At 34.5% G+C, this 21,414-nt stretch overlaps 3 protein-coding genes across 3 annotated transcripts; 1 reads left to right on the top strand and 2 right to left on the bottom strand.

Annotated features, from left to right (window-relative positions):
- Window positions 1-3,180: 3,180 nt before the first annotated feature.
- Window positions 3,181-10,163, bottom strand: LOC8258610 (3beta-hydroxysteroid-dehydrogenase/decarboxylase). Its single transcript, XM_002516117.4, has 12 exons — window positions 9,625-10,163; window positions 9,443-9,532; window positions 9,234-9,367; window positions 8,982-9,152; window positions 8,343-8,468; window positions 7,647-7,726; window positions 7,005-7,203; window positions 6,115-6,220; window positions 5,347-5,521; window positions 4,707-4,863; window positions 4,137-4,203; window positions 3,181-3,645 (listed from the first exon to the last, which is right to left on the bottom strand). Exons 1-12 carry the CDS (start codon window positions 9,854-9,856, stop codon window positions 3,503-3,505), a joined length of 1,680 nt encoding a protein of 559 aa, XP_002516163.1. The 5' UTR covers window positions 9,857-10,163; the 3' UTR covers window positions 3,181-3,502.
- A 1,890-nt stretch (window positions 10,164-12,053) lies between these two features.
- On the top strand, window positions 12,054-17,049 carry LOC8258611. Its single transcript, XM_002516118.4, has 10 exons — window positions 12,054-12,791; window positions 12,949-13,134; window positions 13,481-13,897; window positions 14,109-14,172; window positions 14,738-14,955; window positions 15,052-15,165; window positions 15,308-15,413; window positions 15,502-15,713; window positions 16,242-16,345; window positions 16,626-17,049. The coding sequence occupies exons 1-10, from the start codon at window positions 12,144-12,146 to the stop codon at window positions 16,768-16,770; spliced, it is 2,214 nt and encodes a 737-aa protein (XP_002516164.2). The 5' UTR covers window positions 12,054-12,143; the 3' UTR covers window positions 16,771-17,049.
- Window positions 17,050-18,797: 1,748 nt separating this feature from the next.
- LOC8258612 (ethylene-responsive transcription factor ERF017) lies at window positions 18,798-19,998 on the bottom strand. The gene has a single exon (XM_002516119.4). The coding sequence runs from the start codon at window positions 19,848-19,850 to the stop codon at window positions 19,176-19,178; it is 675 nt and encodes a 224-aa protein (XP_002516165.2). The 5' UTR covers window positions 19,851-19,998; the 3' UTR covers window positions 18,798-19,175.
- Between the last annotated feature and the right edge of the window lie 1,416 nt (window positions 19,999-21,414).

Genomic DNA, 21,414 nt, shown 5'->3' with positions numbered 1-21,414 from the left:
ATGTTCATAATTTTACTAAACATCTAATATTAAATTTAAAAAATAATTATTCCTTAAAGAAGAATTATGAAAACACGATTATTTTACTAATGATGATAAGAGTATCTGCCTTGTGGTAGACGAGGCCTATTGATCGTCGGGCACTTGGGCAACACGAGGTCCCCGACACCTACTCGTAGTATACCCAAAATTCTCTTCCCCATAACTGTAAGATGGTTATTTTCTACTCAGGAGAAATACCAAATCTCTTCGAGGATTCAGGAAAAAAGGTCCACTACTTTAATTCATTTGGTGACGCATTATATATTCAATACTGTTCACACAGCTTAGGCTCAGGTGGGTACCCAAACAAACAAACTCTATTATTATTATTATTATTGTAAAATAGTTTAGAATGCTAACTCAAAGAAACAAGAAGAGAAGATCCCTTTCAACATTAAGACTGTAAATAGGGAAAAGGTGGAAGGAGATAGAGGTCATTGAATGTGGTTTCTTTTGGTTTCAATCACGGAATGGTGCCCTTTTCCATGAAACTTCTGTTGGGTCAGCTAAAGTTAATTTGTCTACAAATTATTTTAATGGCTTCCATATGATAAAAGGTGAGGCCAAACCATAGCAACCCATCTACCTTCTCCATCAAACACAATCCAACTGTTGACTTTAAACATATATATATATATATATATATATATATATATATATATATATATCAGCAACCTTATTATACCCTTAACATTTTCTGGCAGGAAAGAGCTTCTATGGTCACGTCCACTCACAATATAAATTTTCCATTAAATTATCTTTTTTAAGAATATATGTATATAGTCTTACTGAACTGTTAATTGAATAACTTTAAAGTTAATCATATCAAATTCAATGTATTTTTTATAACCATAACCAAAAAGATAAATTAATCGATGTGCCCAAATAATAAATTAATCTGAATTCTGAACCGACTTAATTTATGAGTGATAAAATGCAAAAGCACCCTTCTGCAGGGTGGAGTTTGGTTTCCAGAAAGATAGGTTAACATGTGATTTGATGATGGTGAGTATAGATATGTGAACTGGATTCAAAGATATCAATTACACCTACCAAAGCCAGAGACAAGACTGGTACTGCAAATGTAATGAAAACCTGAGAAGAAGTTGACCTTTTCAACTCTAATCTTACACTATCACTGCAGAATGGCTTCTCAACAAATTTTAGTCCACCATCAAATCATCACTTGATGCCCTTCACTTTTTTTTTTTTCTTTTTTTAATCTTCCTTGTAAGTGGGGCGGGCCTTTAAATTTCACCTTCCACAGCCATCTGTATCTGCATACATACAGAACTGGATTATTACTATTTTCTCCACCATGGGAGAAAAATAAATAAAACATTCAATTAAATTCTGCCATGGTGCAAGTTTGCATCAGAGTATTTTCAAAATGTTAATCATGACTTCATTACATTTAAATTCATGGGTGTTTGCACTTCAAGTAATATTCCTCCAAATTTCATTGTCATGGCTGACATAAGCATGAACAATACCCTTGCATTTATTTATCTTTCAATTCTTAGTTTACTTTTCAGTTTTCATTAGTATAAACTGAATACAATTCCTTTTTATATTTGTTTTATAAATTTCAATTAGGGGCAAAACTGTATGTCTTTGCTTAAATAGAGAGTGCAAAATTTAAAATAAGGAAAGACAACCAGTTCACAAGTTTACATCAGTATCTCATTAATATGCCAAGGAATTGTCATTTTGTGAGGCAATTGCAATCAGTGGATGGCGATAGTTATCTGTTTTGTTAATATATATATATATATATACAGCTCATCTCAGAAAGTGGCAGTGTAGCTGCTACTCCATTTGTATACCTCCATGCATATACATACATGATTTGGTTGGTGAACCCAACAAGTTTCATTTTGTCCTTTCATTTCTTGTTTTCTGTTTCCAATATTTGCCCCTTCTGCATGCGAATAAAATTACAGGACGAGATTATATTGGTTAAAGATAATTATATTATGACTTCTAAATAGAAAATTGTACAAGCTTTAAAAGGACTTAAATAATTCTGTATATTTAATTCTACTAATATGATTTTGTTAATATTAAATGAAATATTTTTTTAAATGACTTTACTGAAATTGATATCAAATAATTTTAAATTAAGTTTTGCTTAATGTGTCATACTTTATACTAAGATTCAACTAATTAAAAATTGGAATAAGTTCTGCTATCGGGTTGATATTTTTATTGGTGGATTGAAAACAACCCATCCAGAGAAAGAAAGGAAAAAAAAAGACTGAAAAAGAAATATATTTAAAAAGGCCTGGAATGGAAGGGTTGCAGGTTTGGTATAGAGTCAATGAAGATGTCCACATCCCAAAATGAAGGAGAAATTAAAAAGAAAAATGGAGCCGTCAGCTTCCAAAATAAATCCAATAAAGTAGGGGCATTATACTGGTGCAGAGACGTGCTCAAAAGAAAAGTAAATCGAAAAGAAGAAGAAGAAGAAGACGATAAGGAGTAAGGATCGAGGCTTACTGTATTAAAAAAGGGATTTACTGTTTTCATTCTTAGTGTTCTATTATTTATTTGAACTCAATTTCTTTTTTCTTTTCTTTGGACAGGGAACTAATATACCTTTTACTTTTATAAAACAACAGCAAAACATGCATACTCCACCGGACAACTCATATTACACCTCAACAAATAAAATATTCTACTAATTTGGGAAAAGATAAAATGATATTCAAGAATCATTCCACTATTCTTTTTCAAAAAAATTTAATTTAGATTTTATATATACACTTTGTCAAATAGAAAATTAACACGTATTATAAATATTTTATATTTTAATATTAATTAATTAATATATATTATATAATTTAAAACTAATAAATATATAATAATTATATAAAAAATAAAAATTCTTAATAAGAAAATATAGACTGATTGAATAATATGTAGTCAAGAGAAGGCCCTGCATCTCTCAGGTTACATGAATATTCCAAAAATGAGGTTGCACAGGCTCCCTTCCCCATCATATTTCAACTTCTGCAACTTAGATTAATCTTTGATAGAACTTGGCTTTCTCCATTTTATTAAATAACATTCCAAGGGCAGCAAGAAACTGCGCATGTACCATCGTATATCTTTCCTTTTATCACTGAAGAAGAAATCTGGAATTAGGTTTGAAATTCAATTGCAATCAAACACAAAAGGAAGATGACATCATCTCCCCCAAATGATAAGTGTAGAAGATAATTGTTACAATAAATTAAAAAATATCCTCACCAATTACCAAAACAACAAATGATAATAATTAATTTCTATAAAGTGGTTTGTATAAATTGATACAAAGTGAGATTGCCTATAAGCAAAATTGTAATGCTTTGTTTCTTTTTTTCTGCTTCGGGTACTGGCAAAATGTAATGCACGACGCCACATCACTGGAAATGGTTACTAGACAAGATAGTAGAACAAAAGGGGAGCCCTCCGTCATTCAATTCTTTTTGGCACCGACAACTTTTTTGGATATGTCAGATTTCAATCTGCATCCGAAAGAGAGAGCTTCCAAAAACTTGGCATCAATTGCTTCTTCATTTTTCTCATACACAATAAATGCTACAAAAGCAATTGGAAGTCCTGCAATAGTAAAACGAGCAGAAAACCGGTGCTTCTAGGTTAGTCAACGGAAAAATGTCCCAAAATAGAAAGACTAGAAAACAAAAAGGGCAATCAAGGGAATGGCTGGAAGCTCATTTTCATGCATCATTTGATTAGACAAAAGAGACTCGAACCCAATGCCACAATAAGAAGTCTGGTTATATTTTCACTCAGAACCATCATTATTTCATATTCTTACATACATTTGCGAAAATTCCAAAATGCTAAGCTTTTGATATGTCTAACAATACAAATCTATCTGAATTTAAGATTATCTGTAATTCCCCAAACGCAGTAGATCAAAGGGAGCAAGTCTGAATTTGCCTGTGAGCATGGTATTCATATCCACCCACACACATACATGAATAAGATTTGCAAGGTTGTAAGCACACATGGTCACATTTGGATTGTGTACGGATGTTGGTGTGTGGGAGCATGTATGTGAGAGTAAACAGAGAGAGAGAGCTTACCTATCATAAATAAACTGTGAAGTGAAATGGCTCCAAGGAAGCTAAGAATCAACAGCAACATAGTAACCTATTTGATTAGCAAAAAGAGACAGAGAAAACTCAAAACAGCAGCAATTGTTTGAAAAGAAAGACAAAACTCAAGTGCAACATATAAAAAATAGGCTCGCCGCTTGCCTGTCAGTTGGCAAAAGTATCAATTACACACTTATAGTTTTGTTTTCTGAAGATACTTGAATGCCTTTTCCAATGTATGAACCCAGACTAATTAGTCAGCAGGGTGCATTACGTTCAAATATATTTAAGTCAAGAGAAGCACTATAAACACTTATGCTACCCTTGTAATATTCAAACATATTCCAGTCAAAAGATTCACAATAGACACTTATGTTACACTATAATGTCTGTTGCCAGGCTTTCAGTCTACTGAAGTTCTTCAAGGTACTATGTACCTTCAAGACCTACTCAGATCTTATGGTGACATATTTCTATGACAGTTTACTGCACTCCAGCAAAAGAATTATAACTGCTAATATAAGGAACCAAGAAGAATGTTGTGGAAAATGGCAATACCTTAAGGAAAAGAATCCAGTCATTCCCCTTGCAAAGTGACTTTAAGACATTAACAGCAGCATTCCATGATGAAGCCACTGAAAGAGCAGCTTGGTGAGACTGCTCCTCTGATAAGTGAAAATGCGAAGCAGGAATTTTTTCAATTGTATATCCAAATCTGCATCAAAGAAAGACAATTTATTCAAAGTATACTCTACGACACTCCCATAGCATCAGAATATTCTGCATAAGTTTCAGAATGGATGTTTACAGGAGTGCTAAGACTCTCCCCCTGCATCAGAAGATTCACAATTTTTATACAAGTTTCAAATCGATGAGTCAGTGATTTGAAATTGAAGCTCAAAGAAAAAATAAAATCATCTTGGAATTCCATAATTTCTATTTTTTCTTTACATGACTTTCAAATGCATAGCCTCCAAATCCAACCAAACACTGTGATGTCATGTACGTAGTGAAAGAAACTGATTACAAGAAAGATAAGATGCCGTAAGACAGACAAGCATAGAACATGCCAGAACCTCGTATAAAGTATGCTTCACTCAGTGATTATACAAAATGACACCAAGCTTGTATTCTCAACAGATAATAAGACAGTAAAATCTGCAAATTGACAAGTGAAACAAAAAAGTAAAACACTTACATTCTCTCCGGTAAATTTGCATGTATTAACAAGAAGACCAATGCTGCTATGAGAAACTTTGAAAGTGCAGTAATGATAGTAGACTGAGATGTAACTAAGTAGTAGTAAATTGCAATCAGAATTAACAATGTGGTCATTGTCTGCTTTTTATCCTTCCAAAGTAGTGTGTCAGCAACTGCAAATATCAGCAACAGCATATCAGTGAACTTCAAATAATGTTGAATCGTTAATCACATTGAAATTACCCGTTGCATGTACAAGGGCACTCAGATGCACAATATTTCACTAACTTAGAAATAGAGAGAATTATCCTGAGAAGGCAAGTGCACAATGCATGGCTACATAAAAGGAAAGGAAATAGATAAGAAGGCCCAAGCCGACTATTTTCGATTGTAACAGTCATCCTAATCTGCTACCTTTAAGTGAGAAGTGAATAAACAAACTCCCAAACTAGTCTTACAAAATCCTAGAGAAGTTGATCATACAGTTTCCAGGTGCACATTTTCCCAGTCTAAACCCCTTCTAATTTTTCGATACTACATAAGTAATTATTGTGGAGCTAGGCCATGTTAACTTCATGCAGTTTCCTGTTCCAAATTTTACAATTAGGTAACCATCATAATGATGCCAGAAAATAGGGTTGTTATGGACCATCAAAATTCAATAAGTCAATCCACGACAGATAGTAAGAAAGCTTCCAGGCACTAAAAAGTGGACCTAAAACACATACTTAAAATGGTGACATGAACAGAAAGTGCACAGTCATACCCTTTCCACCTCCAAGACATCTGTGAGCCTTAGATGGTCCTTCTCTTTTAGGTTGATTTTCAGCCCTCAAGTGTGAAAATGACTCAAGAGTCCTTCTCAAACCCTCCTGCAGAAAATTCAAAGCCAGAGTATCACAAGTGAACCACCAACCTAAGATTTCCATGTGGACATACAGTCATAATGTGCACATTTGGAATAGTGTTCATGAAAGCAATTATCAATCCACAACATTCATCATAGACAGTCGTTGCTGAAACAAAATAGAAATAGTTAGCATTTCTCAGGACATGACAAGAAAAATCTAGTTGAAGACTTGTGCATAGAAATAGTGCTCATGCGTTCAAACAACTGGGAGATGCCATATTCAACAGAGGTCAACTCTTAAAACAGGATTTAAATGTAACTGTATGGCAACTGCTCTTAAACAAACTCTAACAGAGGATCAGCAAAAATGGTACAATATTTTTGTTAGAAATTGTATTTGTCCCACATCGATAAGTTAATGGACTATTATAGTGTATATGTGTGAATTGCGCACCCTCTTTCTATGAGCTAGTTTTTGGAAATGAGTTCTACCCAAGCCCATTTGACATGGTATCAGAACCGTCCTTTCGTCTGCGATGATGGGTTTAAACCCGGCCCATTTGTATGACACGCTAAGCGTGAGGGAGGGTGTTAGAGGTTGTATTTGTCCCACATCGATATGTTACTGGGTTGTAATAGTGTATATGTGTGGATTGGGCACCCTCTTCCTATGAGCTAGTTTTTAGGAATGAGTTCTACCCAAGCCCATTTGACACAAATCTTTAGCAATTAATCATACACGTTTGTTGAATAAAAATAACTCATTAAACAAAAATATTCAGAAAAAGTAAAAAATTGTTCAAAACCTCAAGTGATATAATGGGAGTGTAGCCAAGCTGTTTTTTCGCTTTGGAACAATCAAAAGATCTGCTGCAAGAGAGAAGTCTAATTCTTGAAGGTATCAATTGGGGAACCTTCATCCCGTACGGGCCCAATAGCTTATATGTCTGCTCCACCAAATGTGCAATTGGCATCACAGCTACAGCAGGGACCTTTATCCTTGGCCTACAAGGCAAAAAGATATAATGCACCAACAAATATAAAACATATATTTTGCTGCCATTACTGTAAAATAATAGCAATAACAACAACAAAGATTATTTTTATTTTAAAAGTGATGATGATGAAGACGACAACAATACCCAAAGAAACGGAAATTGCATGGCTAGCTATAAAACCAACAGACAACGAGTAATCTATTTTCTTTATAAAAGAGGAATCAATTTCGTTTTTCTCATCTTAAGAACATAATGTTTAACATTAACAATCTAGGTTGTAAACAGACTTTGTCATTAATAAACAACCCAATGCAAGCTAATTAAAAGCAACCCCAACATTTGGAAGAGCAAGTGTAGAAAGACTCAACCCAAATCAAATAAAAATAAAAGAAAATATAAAAATTTGGGATCCTATCAATTCTTGCAAGGGAAACAAAAAGAAGTGCCCACCTCTCGTAGCCAAGACCTCCCAAGACAAGTGAGGTAAACTCCCAGAATTTAATAGGCTCCATATTGGTTATAAAATATGCCTGCAAATCCAGTTACCTCTTAGCCAAAAGCATGTCTCCAAATTTCCCAATTTAGCATGGAATATTGAGTTGGCATGATTTAACAAAAAATTACTAGAGATTAAAAAATTAAGGAATGATCCAACATGAAAGCTCTGCAGTTTGATGTTCACCCTGCATGGGTCCGGAGTAACCAAACTTTGACCCACAAAGTTTTGATTGTGTTTGTTTGTCGGCCCAAATAGAGGCCTACTAAGCAAATATATGGCACTATAGATGTCAGCTATGCTTTTATGCATCATTTTCATGTAAAAACTAGACAGGCAAAGCAACCTCTCAATCTCTCTTAGCCATTTATTTGCCATGTAACCATATTAACAGATGTATCTTGCTTGTATGGACATGCAAATGAACCAAGTTCATAGCACATGCATGCCTATGTTTAGGTTCAATAAACACGAGGTATTCCATTTGGATAGGCCATGGGGATTTGAAATGAAGAGGTCTAAATTACTTTTCTTAATGAGGTCTACTACACATACATTAATTTTGATAGATGAATAATTTCCTGCCAACCTCCTATCAAAATAATGCCTAAATTACTAAAACACAAAAGAAAAACAGAAAACAGTAGTACCTGTCCAGCAGCCTGCTCTGCAACCTCCCCTCCTGATGCTAGAGCTCGTTCAGCACATATATGGGCATGTGCCACATTTTCAACATATGTGAAGTCATAAATGTTATTACCATCACCAATAATGAACTGGTCAATCAACAATAAAGAAAATGAAATATTAGATATGATGAAACCAACACAGCACGAGTGCATGTCAGTAAATGCAAAAAGACACTAGCAATTTCAACATCACAACTGTATGAATTGCAGGTTGCCCTTGCAACTGATGGACACAGAATATTATTTTTGTCTGACATGAATTGTGCACATCAAATTTAGAATTAACTTTGAATAACTCAACCAAAAGAATTCTGTTAGCCATACAAACTTATAGGTGAACAACACTAAACTCGTATTGCTTCTTGCTTAAACTAATAGAAGGGAAAAGCTGGATCACTTGTTAACATCTTTTAATCAAATTACATATGAGTATGACAATTCACATATCCTCTTAAATTTCAAATACTCATCCAAAACATTACATGGATAATCTTTTCTAGTAATGTTTATGTTAAAGTAAACCTACAATTAGTATCATAATCCCATAAAATTAAAGCAAAGATATTGAATTGCATATACAAGTGGGAAAGCCATAATTACCTTAGATTTGCCAGCTCTTGCAGCAGCAACCAAAGATGGAATAAACAACCTATCTCCAGGGCCAAATATGCTACTGGGGCGCACGCTACACGTTAATAGGCCTTTAGTGCCATTTGCTTTAAGAATTGCAGTCTCACCTTCAGTTTTAGTTGCTGTATACGAATCAAGAGGCTGAAACATTTGAAGTCAATGCCATGTCAAGAGTAAAAAACTAAAAAATATAGCAGAAAGTACCAAAATAAAGAGTAATACCTTAGGTGGATATGGCAAGGATTCATCGCCATTAAGAATTCCATTAATCCCATCAAAAACCACACTAGCTGAGCTTGTATAGATGAGTCTTTTTACCTTTAGCTCAATACAAGCATCGATGACATTCTTTGTCCCTGCAAATTATATTCAAAGAAACATCCTAGAATCAACATTAATAAAAATACTCTTCAAAAACCAAATCAGATTACCTTGCACGTTGACCGAATAGTGAAGCTGGTAGTTATTAATCGAAGAATTAGGAGCCGCCATGTGAAACACAACTTCAGCTCCTTCAATAGCTATACAAATAATAATCATTAAAAGAATAATAGTTAGAATACCGATAGTGTATATTAGCTAAGACTGTAACCACAAAATTAATATTAACTACCTTTGAGAACTTGAGCTTTATCGCGAAGATCCATTGAGACGTAGATAGCGCGACCAGATTTGAAGGCATTGCCTAGGGTTCCGCTTTCCTCCTCAGGAGCTAACTGAATGCAAGACTCTAAATCAGCAATTCGAACTGAAAACATCTCCAATTTGATCACCATTTCCACTAAATGCCTGGCGGCGAAACCTCTGCCGCCGGTCACCACGCACCACCTCTCTTCTTCGGACATATTCTTTATTTGCTGCTGCTTGGCTGATGGGATCTGAGAGCTCAGTTGAGTTGAGCCTAGTAGGTTGTTTTGTGTTCAGCGTCGCTGTTTGTTTGTTCTATTCGTAGCTGCCAAAAATCGCTGTCGTCAGACCTTTTTGTGCAATAGAAAATTGCTTATTGTTGGCGCAGCAGCTATTCAACGTGGAGAGATAAAAGGCCCATAGGCAATGGCCTGAAGTACCATTACTATTCTCATTTTTCAATACAATTCTCTAATGTTTTTACCACCGAAAACGAAAGAGGCTTTCTCTGAAAAAATCGGCAGACGTCGTCTGGTTATTCCAATGAAGTGGACATATATCTTTTTCTTTTTTTGGACTTATCTAAAATTAATATTTTAATATTTTGGACTTTTTATTTATTCTCCTCATTTTATATTTTATAATTTTAAATTTTCAAAAGAAATTATCTATAATCTCTATTAATTTTTCTTATTTTGTTCGTATTAACAAAAGATATTTAAATTTGTGTTATTTATTAGATCAAGAGACTGTTAGCGAGAGCACGGCAGGTTAAAAGAAGCGGTGCATGTGGTACGTCATCAAGCGAATTTTGCAACTGATTCCGTAGCTGCATGGGCATAACATGTTCATGCTTTCGGATCACCCGATGTTATGTTAGTGGGATGTCTATCTATCTTCTACTAGGTTCACGCTTGGGCTCGTTATTATACTTCAAAGAATGAGCAAAAGATTTTAATATATAATTTTCTTTTTTTTTTTTAAATAGCGTGTTTATTTTATTTTTAGTATTTATATAAGCTAGCTTTTGAAAATATTTAGCTAAGATTTGAAAAATGTCTATTTTGTTGACATGTGGTAATTTTATTTTATTCTAATAGTAATCGGCCGTTCAAAAATATTTTTTCAATTGAACTTTAAATTGTTATGATGTCTTAATATAGAATTATAATTATATATGCAAAGTGTACAAGTAGCAACAAACTACTGTTAGGTATTTGGGTTTTTTCGGTATTTAGAAAATAAATTAATTTAAGATAAAAATTATATTGTTTTTAGATAGTTTGAAGAGTAATGTGTTTTAATAAGTGGATACTGTTCACAGGTTTTGAATAAAGTAAAAGACATGTCCTCCAATTCAAGTGACGAATAGGTATAAAGGAATAAATATCCCTGCATATTTATACACTCCTGCACACACTAGAAAAATAATAAAAAGTTGGTTTGTTCGCGGATTCTTTAGGAGGATAGAACTATTTTATTTTATTTTTCAAAATTTGACAACTGATAATTTTACAATTTCTTACTTCAAATTGAGAAATTCTTTTCTGAATTGCATTAAATTAAAAAACCAGGGCATTCCCTTAATGTTCAAGCTCATGCCAATAAGACCCATATTTATTAATAACAACGAGTTAGAACTGTTCTTGAGAACATTGAGTTCACTACTGATTTGGAATTCCTATATATTAATACTTGAAGTAGTAAAATGTTAAGGAGTATTTCCATAGTAAAAACGATATCATTCATCGGAAAGTTTTTTCTTTTTTCATAACTATTTTAACAATAGGTCTTAAATCCACTAACATACACCTACTTACGTTTGTCTTTATTTTATTCTATTATCTCATCATTTTTAATAATTCCTTTTAGGATAGATCCTTTAATTATGCAAATAATATTGTTTTACTGCGTTAATGAAATAAAAAAATTCTATTATTTAGATTTTTAGTTAATCAATTAAAACTTTAGAAATTGTTATATTCCTTCTATTTGAATGATTTAAAGTGTTATAATAATTCTACAAAAAAGGGTTATAATAATTTTTTTAATTGAGAAATGTAATTAAGGTTATGAATCAATTATTTCCATTAATAACTCTGTAAAAAAACCTGGATATCATATTAGTATTGATATATAATTAGATTCTCAAATTCTTAGAATATATGTTTTTTCATAAAAATATCGAAAATAAAGGAAAATATGTACTACATATACATATAATAAATAATATTGTTATGATAAAAATAATTAATTTATTCGAAATCTGTTCATTACTTTGAAGAATAAATATTTAAAGATCGGGTGAAACTGGACATGAGATGGGCTAGCTAGTCGAAGAAGAAATGAAAATAAAACGGCACGTCGTTCTACTTTGAATTGTGTCCAGTTTCCCTCCAATTGGTTTGCTCCAAAAAGAAGAAAATTTTTGAAAGAAGAAAACTCCATTTTGTTACTCCATAGATAAAAAGCTAAAGCAAGAGAGTAGCAGCCAAAACGCAAAAAATGCCCTCAAAACCCAAACCATCTCAGCCTCTGCCTCTCTCCCTCTCAATCCCAATCTCAGACCACGACGACGACGATGATTTCCAAACCCCTATCTCACAACAAAGACCTTCAACTTCCAAAAAATCCTTAAAGTCCTCTAATAACTGCAACCGGCCGCCGAAAAGATCCAAACAGTCGGCAAACCCCGGAAAAGAGAATGTGGAACCCACCTGCTCCTTGCAGAATGAGAAAACCACGTCGCCGTCTGATGAAGTTTGTAGCTTGGATTTGATAGAGTCAAGCATCGATTGCAGCTATAGAAGCGTTCATGGGGATGGTGATAATGATGTGGATTTCGTGAAAGAAGAGGGATTGGAGGTGAAAAAGAAGGGGTATTTGTGTAATTCTATTGAATCTAAGTTAATCAGGTCAGGAGTATCTGATTCTGTTGGTGATGAATTTGGGGATTTTGAGGAAGACAGTGACCTGGATTTGTTAATCAAGTTATGCACTGATGAAATGAATCAGGTACCCAGCGGTGTGGCTGACGGAGATTGTTTAGTTCAGTGCCCACTTTGCGGGATTGATATTTCGAATTTGAGCGAGGAATCTAGATTGGTTCATACTAATGATTGTCTTGATAAACAGGATAATCATCTCCAAGAAGTAAGCTTTATGCTCTTTTATTATTATTATTATTTTTTGCGCTTCTATTTGACATGTTGATTTACTATTTTCATATATCTTGAGTAATTTACCACGTAGCTAGCTAATGTTCAATATAGATAACTTGATAAATTTTAGCTTTCATGTATTTTTGCAGGTTACTTGTGGTAGCAATGATGAGGGAACACACTTTGCACCACAAGTCGTTGGTGACTCTGGGCATAAAGTTGTTGATGTTTCCCCTGTACTTCAGTGGCTAAGAAATTTAGGTTTAGAAAGATATGGGGATGCTTTTATTCGAGAAGAGATTGATTGGGATTCTTTAAAGTGGCTAACTGAAGAGGTATGCACTATGCTTAATTGTTAATCATAATTACACTAGGTCTCGATGCAATTCTACTTCTCGACAACACTGATGCTTTTTCATTCAATTCTTTGCATTTATATGCATTTTTAATTTCTTATGCTAAAATTGAAAAGCTACAACGACCATATCATGTGTGAAACTTGGTGCTTGTTGCCCGGTCAATTTGGTTGAGAACAGCAAATTGTAGATATATCAGTATTTGAATCCACTGAATCTGGTTTGGTCTTGATAGACTTTGCCATCTTCAATTTTTATTGCTATTGTTGTACTTGAAATTTAAAACGAATACCGCTTGATAAATGTTATTTTCATTCCTTTGCAGGATCTCTTTAGCATAGGGGTTACCGCACTTGGCCCCAGGAAGAAGATTGTGCATGCTCTCGCTGAACTTAGAAAAGGGTGTAATCTAGTGGATGAGACTCACAGGGATCCAAATGCTTCTGCTGATGTTGGGTCGTTGAGTACCCATGCAGCAGAGATGCAAATGGAGGCTTCCAAAGTTAGTGGTGATGAAACTAGTAAACAAACTGCAAACAAGTTGATAACAGATTATTTTCCAGGTTCTGTTTCTGTTACTGTAAGGGAGAAAGGTTGCAGCATTGCTAAAGAAAAGCGGGGACCAGCAAAGAATCGCCCAGATTCTGTTCATAAACGAATGGCAAAAAACCACCCTGTAAAAAACGGAAAACTGAAAGATATTCCCTTATGGTGCTCTATACCAGGAACACCATTTCGAGTGGTAATGGCCTTTTATCCTCAACATTTTCATTTTTTGTTCACGATAAGTGGCTTTGCAAATCACACTCAACATTCTAGTTGATAACAGCTCCAGTTGGAGCAGGTTTAAATGTAATTCTATAATCAGAATTGGAGATGTTGGATATTTTTAAAACTTTTCTCTTATGATCTTTCTGGTTTCACTGCTTAGTTGATTCTGATTATGTCTACAGGATGCATTCAAATATCTTAGAGGAGATTGTTCCCATTGGTTTCTTACGCACTTCCACATGGATCGTAAGTTCAGTAATACTCTCGCTCTAGTTTTATCTTCCTTTTTGCTTGAAGTAACTATATCAAAATGAGGGAACTTCCTACAAAGTATTGTGTTTCATATGCCATATTAGTTGATATGAAAAATTCTGTTATATATGTTTCATTTTAAAAGTTTCAAAAGCTTTTCCTATTATTTTTCTGATTCACATATTTTAATTAAATTTAAGTTAATGGTTTATCCCTTTTTTAATCATATATATGCATTTAGGTTATATAGGGGCTTACCTCATATAATTAACCTGCTTTTCAGTTTCTATAAATTAAATTTCTAAATTCTAATAGTTGCATCAATTTGGTCTTTTGTTTTCAGTTGACGTCCTATGTTTAATCATTTATTATGAATAAAAGGATTAATTTATTTCCCAAAGGGTAAATCACTAGTGAAGTGCTATCCAACATTTGTTACTCTGTACCTGTTATGATTAGTCTTATTTTCCTATCTCTGTAAGGTGTTTAGAAGCAATGTATTAAGCACTAAAAGCTTGGCAATCCTGAGAAAAAAGATATATTGCAATTATCTTCACAGATTATCAAGGGTTAACGAGGTCCTTTTGTCATGGGAAGATCTATTGCTCCTTAATCACTGCAAGACTTGTAAATATGAAGATTGGGATCCCCTGGGACAGATTACAAGTTTTACCTCTCAACAAAAAGATCAGTATTGCTGGCGTTGATGTGACATGCTTGGATGCAAACCACTGTCCGGGTTCCATCATAGTACTCTTTGAACCTCCCAATGGTAAGGTATGCTCCATATTAGCCTCTTAAGAAACTGTTATCTTGCGGTTATTACCTGGTTACCATTTATGCGACTCATCCCGAAATCATGTGAACCTTCAGGTGGTTCTACACACGGGAGATTTTCGCTTTTGTGAGAACATGGCAAGCATGACTGCTTTACAAATGTGTCGTATCCATACTCTCATTCTTGACACAACATACTGTAATCCCCAGGTAATCTGCATTTCAGTAATTGCATGACCTTGACCTTAATCTCCATTCTTTTCACCACTGAAAGCATCAGCTCACATTGTAAGTCATTGCAAAGAAGATATGTGTGATAAATGAAGTTCATCTTATTTCATATTTCTTGCAGTATGACTTTCCAAAGCAGGAGGCTGTAATACAGTTTGTCATTGAGGCTATTCAAGCTGAATCTTTCAACCCCAAAACTCTTTTTCTAATAGGAAGCTACACAATTGGTAGGTTTTCTCTCTAGGCTCCTCAATCCATACCTTTAGATCACCTCTCTTTTGATGCATCATTTTCTTTATGGCTTTCTTCCTAAAGGAAAGGAAAGGCTGTTCTTGGAGGTTGCTCGTGTACTCCGTAGGAAGGTTTATGTTACTGCCGCAAAATTCCGTCTTTTGGAGAGCTTAGGCTTCTCCAAAGAAGCTATGCAGTGGTTCACGCTGAATGAACACGAAAGCCAAATTCATGTGGTCCCTATGTGGACACTTGCAAGTTTTAAGAGACTGAAACACATATCCAATCAATATGCGGTGAGGACAGCTTATCAAGATTTTTTTGAATAATCAGGTTTTACTAGTGACTTTTGAATTTGACTTGAGAGCTAAATTCTGATTTCTCCAGACATAAGATTAATATTTGTTCTATGAACGAGTTAATTGATTTTGTGCATGCATAAAAAGAAGCATAAAAGAAACTAGTTGCCTTGAGTAGTGGTGATGTTCATGTTTCCTAGATGCTGCCCAAGGATATCCTATGCTATCCTATATGCTCTGGTTTAAAGCTTACAGGTACATGCGCAGGCTTTTTAGTTAACAAGAACAAAGTTCAATCATGTCAGATTCACTGCTTTGCTTGATTTAGTTTTTTCTTTCTTTTCCCTTCTTATATCACTGGTTACACATGAGTGGTAAGCATTTGCTGTTATATTAAATTACTTGCGGGTATGCTAGGTGAAAGTATCAGTGGAAGACTCACTTTTTGCCTGAGCTTGTATTTTTCTAGCTGTTGAACTGCCGAGAAATTTTGATATAATTGTTTGCTACTGTGCTTATTATCAGAGCCGCTTCAGTCCGATAGTTTCCTTCTCTCCGACTGGGTGGACATTCGGTAAGGGGAAAAAGAAGTCACCAGGAAGAAGGTGGCAGCAAGGAACTATTATAAGGTAAGGGCTCTTTACCATTTCATAATCCTTTAGCTGCTCAGTATGTTGACCAGTTACGCATGCATCCTCCACTTTCCTGTAATCCTTGTGAAATACTTAAATAGCATTGGAACAAGTAGCACCCTCATTTATCAAAAGAAATACTAGCATACCTATTCATCTCAAAGTGTGTTAATGAAAATAGCAGCCTCTATGAAACTTGACCTGGCAAAAACTTTTTTCTGGAAAGCACAAACACCTGTCGGCTAACCTGACATATTTTTTCTTCAATGTATAACAGGTATGAAGTACCGTATAGCGAGCATTGCAGCTTTACGGAACTCAGAGAGTTTGTGAAGTTTGTGTCTCCTGAAAAAATAATACCAAGTGTAAATAACGATGGACCAGAATCTGTTGACACCATGGTTTCCCTGCTGCTGTCGTGACTGGTTAGACTATAAACTGAAACAAGCAGCCGCGTATGGTTCAAATAACATGCCCTTGAAGAAGAAGAAAAAGAAAGGGCAGTTGGTCTCCACATTCTTCTGTATGATATTTTGTATCTGCCAGGACGCTGAATTTGCATAAACAAAATCAGTTAATACAATCTTGAAAGGTGAAGTAGCATGTATTAGATGCATGAGATGATAGGCTTAGTCATTCTTTAATGATATGAAATTACAGCAATTATCAAATTTATGTATTTAATGGAAGCTTACTGCGTATGCAAAGTGATGAGGAAAATCTGAATCAATAATGACAAGAACCTGAGAAAAGGCTTTATTATATTTTAAAGAGTGGCCATAGCTAAGTGTTTAGGAGTCTGAACAAATGTACTGTATTAGCTGGCTAGTCTTGTGTCTCTGATACTGTAAGAAAATGGTGAAAGAGTAGAACAATAACGTGGACATGCCGGAGTGGTTATGGGGCATGACTAGAAATCATTTTATTTAGCAGGGGAAAAGCAAATCTAAATTTATTTGTTTTAAGAAAAAGAAAAAGTGTAGGTAGTTGTCGATTGAAGATTCGACTGCAACCCTAATTCTTTCTAGAAATAATTACGTACGTACGATATTGACGGGCATCCACGGTTTTGACCTCCAGTCTCCACCAACTTGCATTTGCTCCTTTTGCTTTCTTTCTGTGGGACACGTCTTTATCACTTGTCTAGTAAATTTGGATGGCCTGTTTTCCTTTTTTAAATAAAAACATTTCCTTCAACATATATCTTCCATTGTTGTAGATAATTAGATAATATATTTATTTAATAAATTTATAAATTTATAAATAAAATATTCATATTAAAATAGCATTTGAAATATTTAATCCAACCATACCTTTAATATAATTCCCAAGGAAGAGCCCTTAAACAATCAGTTATTATTAGTTTGTTGTGATGAGACAGGTGCCCCATGACAGTACGTATAGGGTGAAGTGGACATCTCATTGAATTGTCAGCATTTGTTAATGCACGTGTTCTAATATGTAGTCCAAAAAGATTAAACTAAATTAATGTAGAGATTATCAATCACATCAGCCATAAAGTGTGATTAATTAATTAACTTAATTAAAGCACGAGCTTATTTATTTAAACATACCAATCTACTTCTTTAGAGATAACTCATATGCTCATAATTCAACCACTAATTTATGCATGTTGCGAGTTAAATGAATCAAATAATTTACCATGCTACTTAATTATGTTGTGAGGTACAGATAATATAGGATTGGTACGTGACAAAACACACGTCAATTCCAAAGTGTAAATAAGTTCTTTTTCACGTGGAAAAAAAAAACATAGGCAAGTTGGGTCCGTAAAGGGAGTCGAATGGTCCACGTTCAATGTTTTCCTTCGCTTCAGTTCTAAAAAAGGGAAAAAAAATGTTTTTGCTTTGCTTGTATATTTATATACGTACATGGAGAGAGAGCTACATAGTTTGTAGTTTCTTGACTTTCCCTTCTTTGTTTTGACAGACGTCCCTCAGGTACCTGTATATTTCCCTGTCTTTCTTTCCTGCATGACCTGGTAGTTTCTCCCTCTTTGCCATGTTCTTGCGCACTAAGACACAACTGAACACAATTTGGGGTGATAGTGAAAAAAGATGGCTAACTTACTTCACCATCTATTGAGCTCCATTCAATTTTTTTTTTTTTGAAAAAAAAAAAAACAAGAAAGCAAGTCAAATTTTTTTGTTAGCGACCTATTAAACTTATAAATTCTTATAACAGGAGCATATTTCGTTGTTATTTTGGAGTCTTTGTTTAGTTGCTCAGCTGTTCAGAGTGCAACCCATTTTTCTCAGGTTTAATCTGACTTGAGATTTTCAGTTTCTCTCTTCTTTTGTAAATAAATGAAGTTTACTTATAGTGTGAAAAAGACTGTACAATTTTATGTATGTGAACGAGGATGAGATACCAAAGTGACAGTGTGTGATGAAGAAATGCCTACCACTCGTAACTTGATTGCACTGAGGAGAGGAAACATGGGAAAAAAACATTATATTATAGGAACTTGTGTAGGACAAGAAAAAGATTTCAGGATATAAAAAATTATGTTACGTATAAATATATAGTAGAATATCCCTCCCCATAGAAAAATGGCTTCATACTATAAATGTACACCATTGCTTTGGCTTTGGTCCTTCTAGAGTGCCTTAATTATACATATATTTTTCTATATGTATATGTATATTCTGGAGAAGACACAAAAAAATAACTTGTCCACTTACCCTCCCCTGAAAATAAATATCAACGGCCCCCCGAAAAAAAATTAAAAAGAATCAGTGATCTCAGCAGCTAAAATTAGCCGAAATACTGATGGAACCATCTTCCCTTGGCATAAAGAGAAGAACTAGAAGTTCCATAAAAATGATGGTTGAGAATAAGCTTCATTCCCATCATTTTCATGGTCGTCGTCATCGTTATTGTCCCTAGTGCCATCATCAAAAATGGATGGTGGTGGTGGATAATAATCACTGTAATTATTTCCCAGGCTTGGATAAAGTCCAAATTCTGAACCTTCATTTAAATCCAGCACATCGAGGAACGACCAATCTATTCCTGTACGATCACTTGCATTGTCCACTTGGATTGCACCATCAGAGGCTGAAGATGCGGATGCGTAGTAGTGATCCATAAATTGGGATGATAGTTCAGGCATGCTAGTGCTGGTACTAGTGGTACTACTATTAGCAGTAGGAGTGGCAGTAATACTTCTTGTTTCATTAGCAAACCTAGCAGCAGCAACTTGTATTTCTTGTGGACTAAGCGATTCCCCACCAGCAATGTCTGGTGGGTTATCCGGAAAGTTGAACCTTGCACTGGGTCCCCGCAAACAGTATAAAGCAGCATCGAACGCACGCGCCGCCTTTTCAGCACTGTCATATGACCCTAACCATATCCTTTCCCGACTGTTTGGCAGCCGGATTTCTGACACCCACTTCCCCCATTTTCGCTTTCTGACGCCGGTATACTTGGGCTCTGAAGCCTGCTGTGAGGTTGACGATGAATTTGCAGTTTTCACCATTTGGTCTAATCTAGGATGCTCGAAAGAGGAGGAGGATGGTGCTGAATCTGTATGGATAATGAAAATGGCGGCTATATATAGGGATTCAGATTTTATGAATCGGAATCTCCAATCGGAAAGTCTAAGCGTGTTGATCTTGGAAGTCAAAATCATAAATTGTTGAGTAGAATCAGCGGACACGTGGCGAAATGACAGGTGATGATGAGTGGGCAAACGCGGGGGAGCTTTGTTTTGTAGGAATATCAGCACGTTCAAATATATACGATGATTAATGAGATTAATATTGGAAAATTCTGGCCCACTTCCCAGTACATATTACACTACACTCAATCTTTACAATGGATAACATAAATATTTATAACCATTTGCCAATTCGGATTTAAAATTAATTTAATTAAAATAATTATTTATCGATATTTTTTATTAATAAAAATAAATAATTTTTAGTTCGAATCTATTTTTATCATGTAAATAAGAAGATATAACGAGAACGAAAATAATAAAATAAAAATTATTATTTTTATGGTGAAAGGAAAGTGATTGTTTAACTCGTGTGTGAAATGAAATAGAAATGGTAGGTGGAGCAAGGTGACTCGAGGTTTCCCCTAAACCGTGATGGCTTTAAAGAGCTCCTCCATTTTCGTGTGCATCATATTTATGTTCTACCGGCACGGCACTGCACTCCTCAATTACGATGCCAAAACTCAGTAATGTTAATTATCCAATACTTGTGTGTATGCTACGTGGCGGATGCAGCTTGAATATATGAACTGAAGAACAAAGTCAAAAGGGATTCCAGAGCTTTGTTTAGGAATATGTTTTCTGGCTAAGGTTATTTCATTTGTGCAGTTAATTAATTAATTAAGTCCCGCCTATTTTAGAGCATTTCCCAAATGTTTGATCACAATTATCTCTTTTTATTTGAATATTTAACAATTACGTCCCTAAACCTGCAGCCTATTGCTGGATTATCCTATCCTTCTCTTCCATTGGCAGTTAAAATTATTTCCTTTAAAAAACACACTACTTTTAATATTAAATTAAGTCATTTTCTGATTAAATTCATTGTTGCATCTATTTTGATTATTATAATGTAGATATTATAATCATTTACACCATTTTGTTATATAATTGATGTCTAAATTCACTAATTTATAAGAAGTAGAACTTTTATTTCTTTTATGAGACTTATCACATGTTAATTATTCTTTTATTTTTTAATTAATATCAAAAATCAACAAAATTCTTAAGAAAAGAAAATAAGATATTTGGACTCGAATATTTACTGTAGAATAATAATAATAATTATTTTTTTTACGGAATGGCACGAGTACTAATGAAATTAAAATGCTAGGATGTAATTGTTCGGTTTTAAAATGAAGAGGGTGTAGCTGTAAACAGGGTCAAACCTAAGGGAGAGATATGTAATATGCTCTGCATTTTACAATAAAGAATTGAAAAAGAAAGTGGGGAAAGCAGCACTGAGGTTGACGTCATTGTATACGAATGTCATTGAAATAGCGTCATTGTATTCTGTGGACTTTATGTGGGTTTATTAACGGTC

The sequence above is a fragment of the Ricinus communis genome, chromosome 3, assembly GCF_019578655.1.
Source record: "Ricinus communis isolate WT05 ecotype wild-type chromosome 3, ASM1957865v1, whole genome shotgun sequence".
Taxonomy (NCBI): Eukaryota; Viridiplantae; Streptophyta; class Magnoliopsida; order Malpighiales; family Euphorbiaceae; genus Ricinus; species Ricinus communis.
Note: the sequence above shows the minus strand (reverse complement) of the source record. Positions and strands in the feature narration are given on the sequence as shown.

Coding starts and splice junctions, on each gene's coding strand:
- LOC8258610 (XM_002516117.4), bottom strand. CDS start 9,856: ATGTCCGAAGAAGAGAGGTGGTGCGTGGTGACCGGCGGCAGAGGTTTC. Junction 9,368..9,442: donor CTATTCGGTCAACGTGCAAG/GTAATCTGATTT, acceptor TATAATTTGCAG/GGACAAAGAATGTCATCGAT. Junction 5,522..6,114: donor ATGTCTTGGAGGTGGAAAGG/GTATGACTGTGC, acceptor TGATATTTGCAG/TTGCTGACACACTACTTTGG.
- LOC8258611 (XM_002516118.4), top strand. CDS start 12,144: ATGCCCTCAAAACCCAAACCATCTCAGCCTCTGCCTCTCTCCCTCTCA. Junction 12,792..12,948: donor AGGATAATCATCTCCAAGAA/GTAAGCTTTATG, acceptor GTATTTTTGCAG/GTTACTTGTGGTAGCAATGA. Junction 14,173..14,737: donor TACGCACTTCCACATGGATC/GTAAGTTCAGTA, acceptor TTATCTTCACAG/ATTATCAAGGGTTAACGAGG.
- LOC8258612 (XM_002516119.4), bottom strand. CDS start 19,850: ATGGTGAAAACTGCAAATTCATCGTCAACCTCACAGCAGGCTTCAGAG.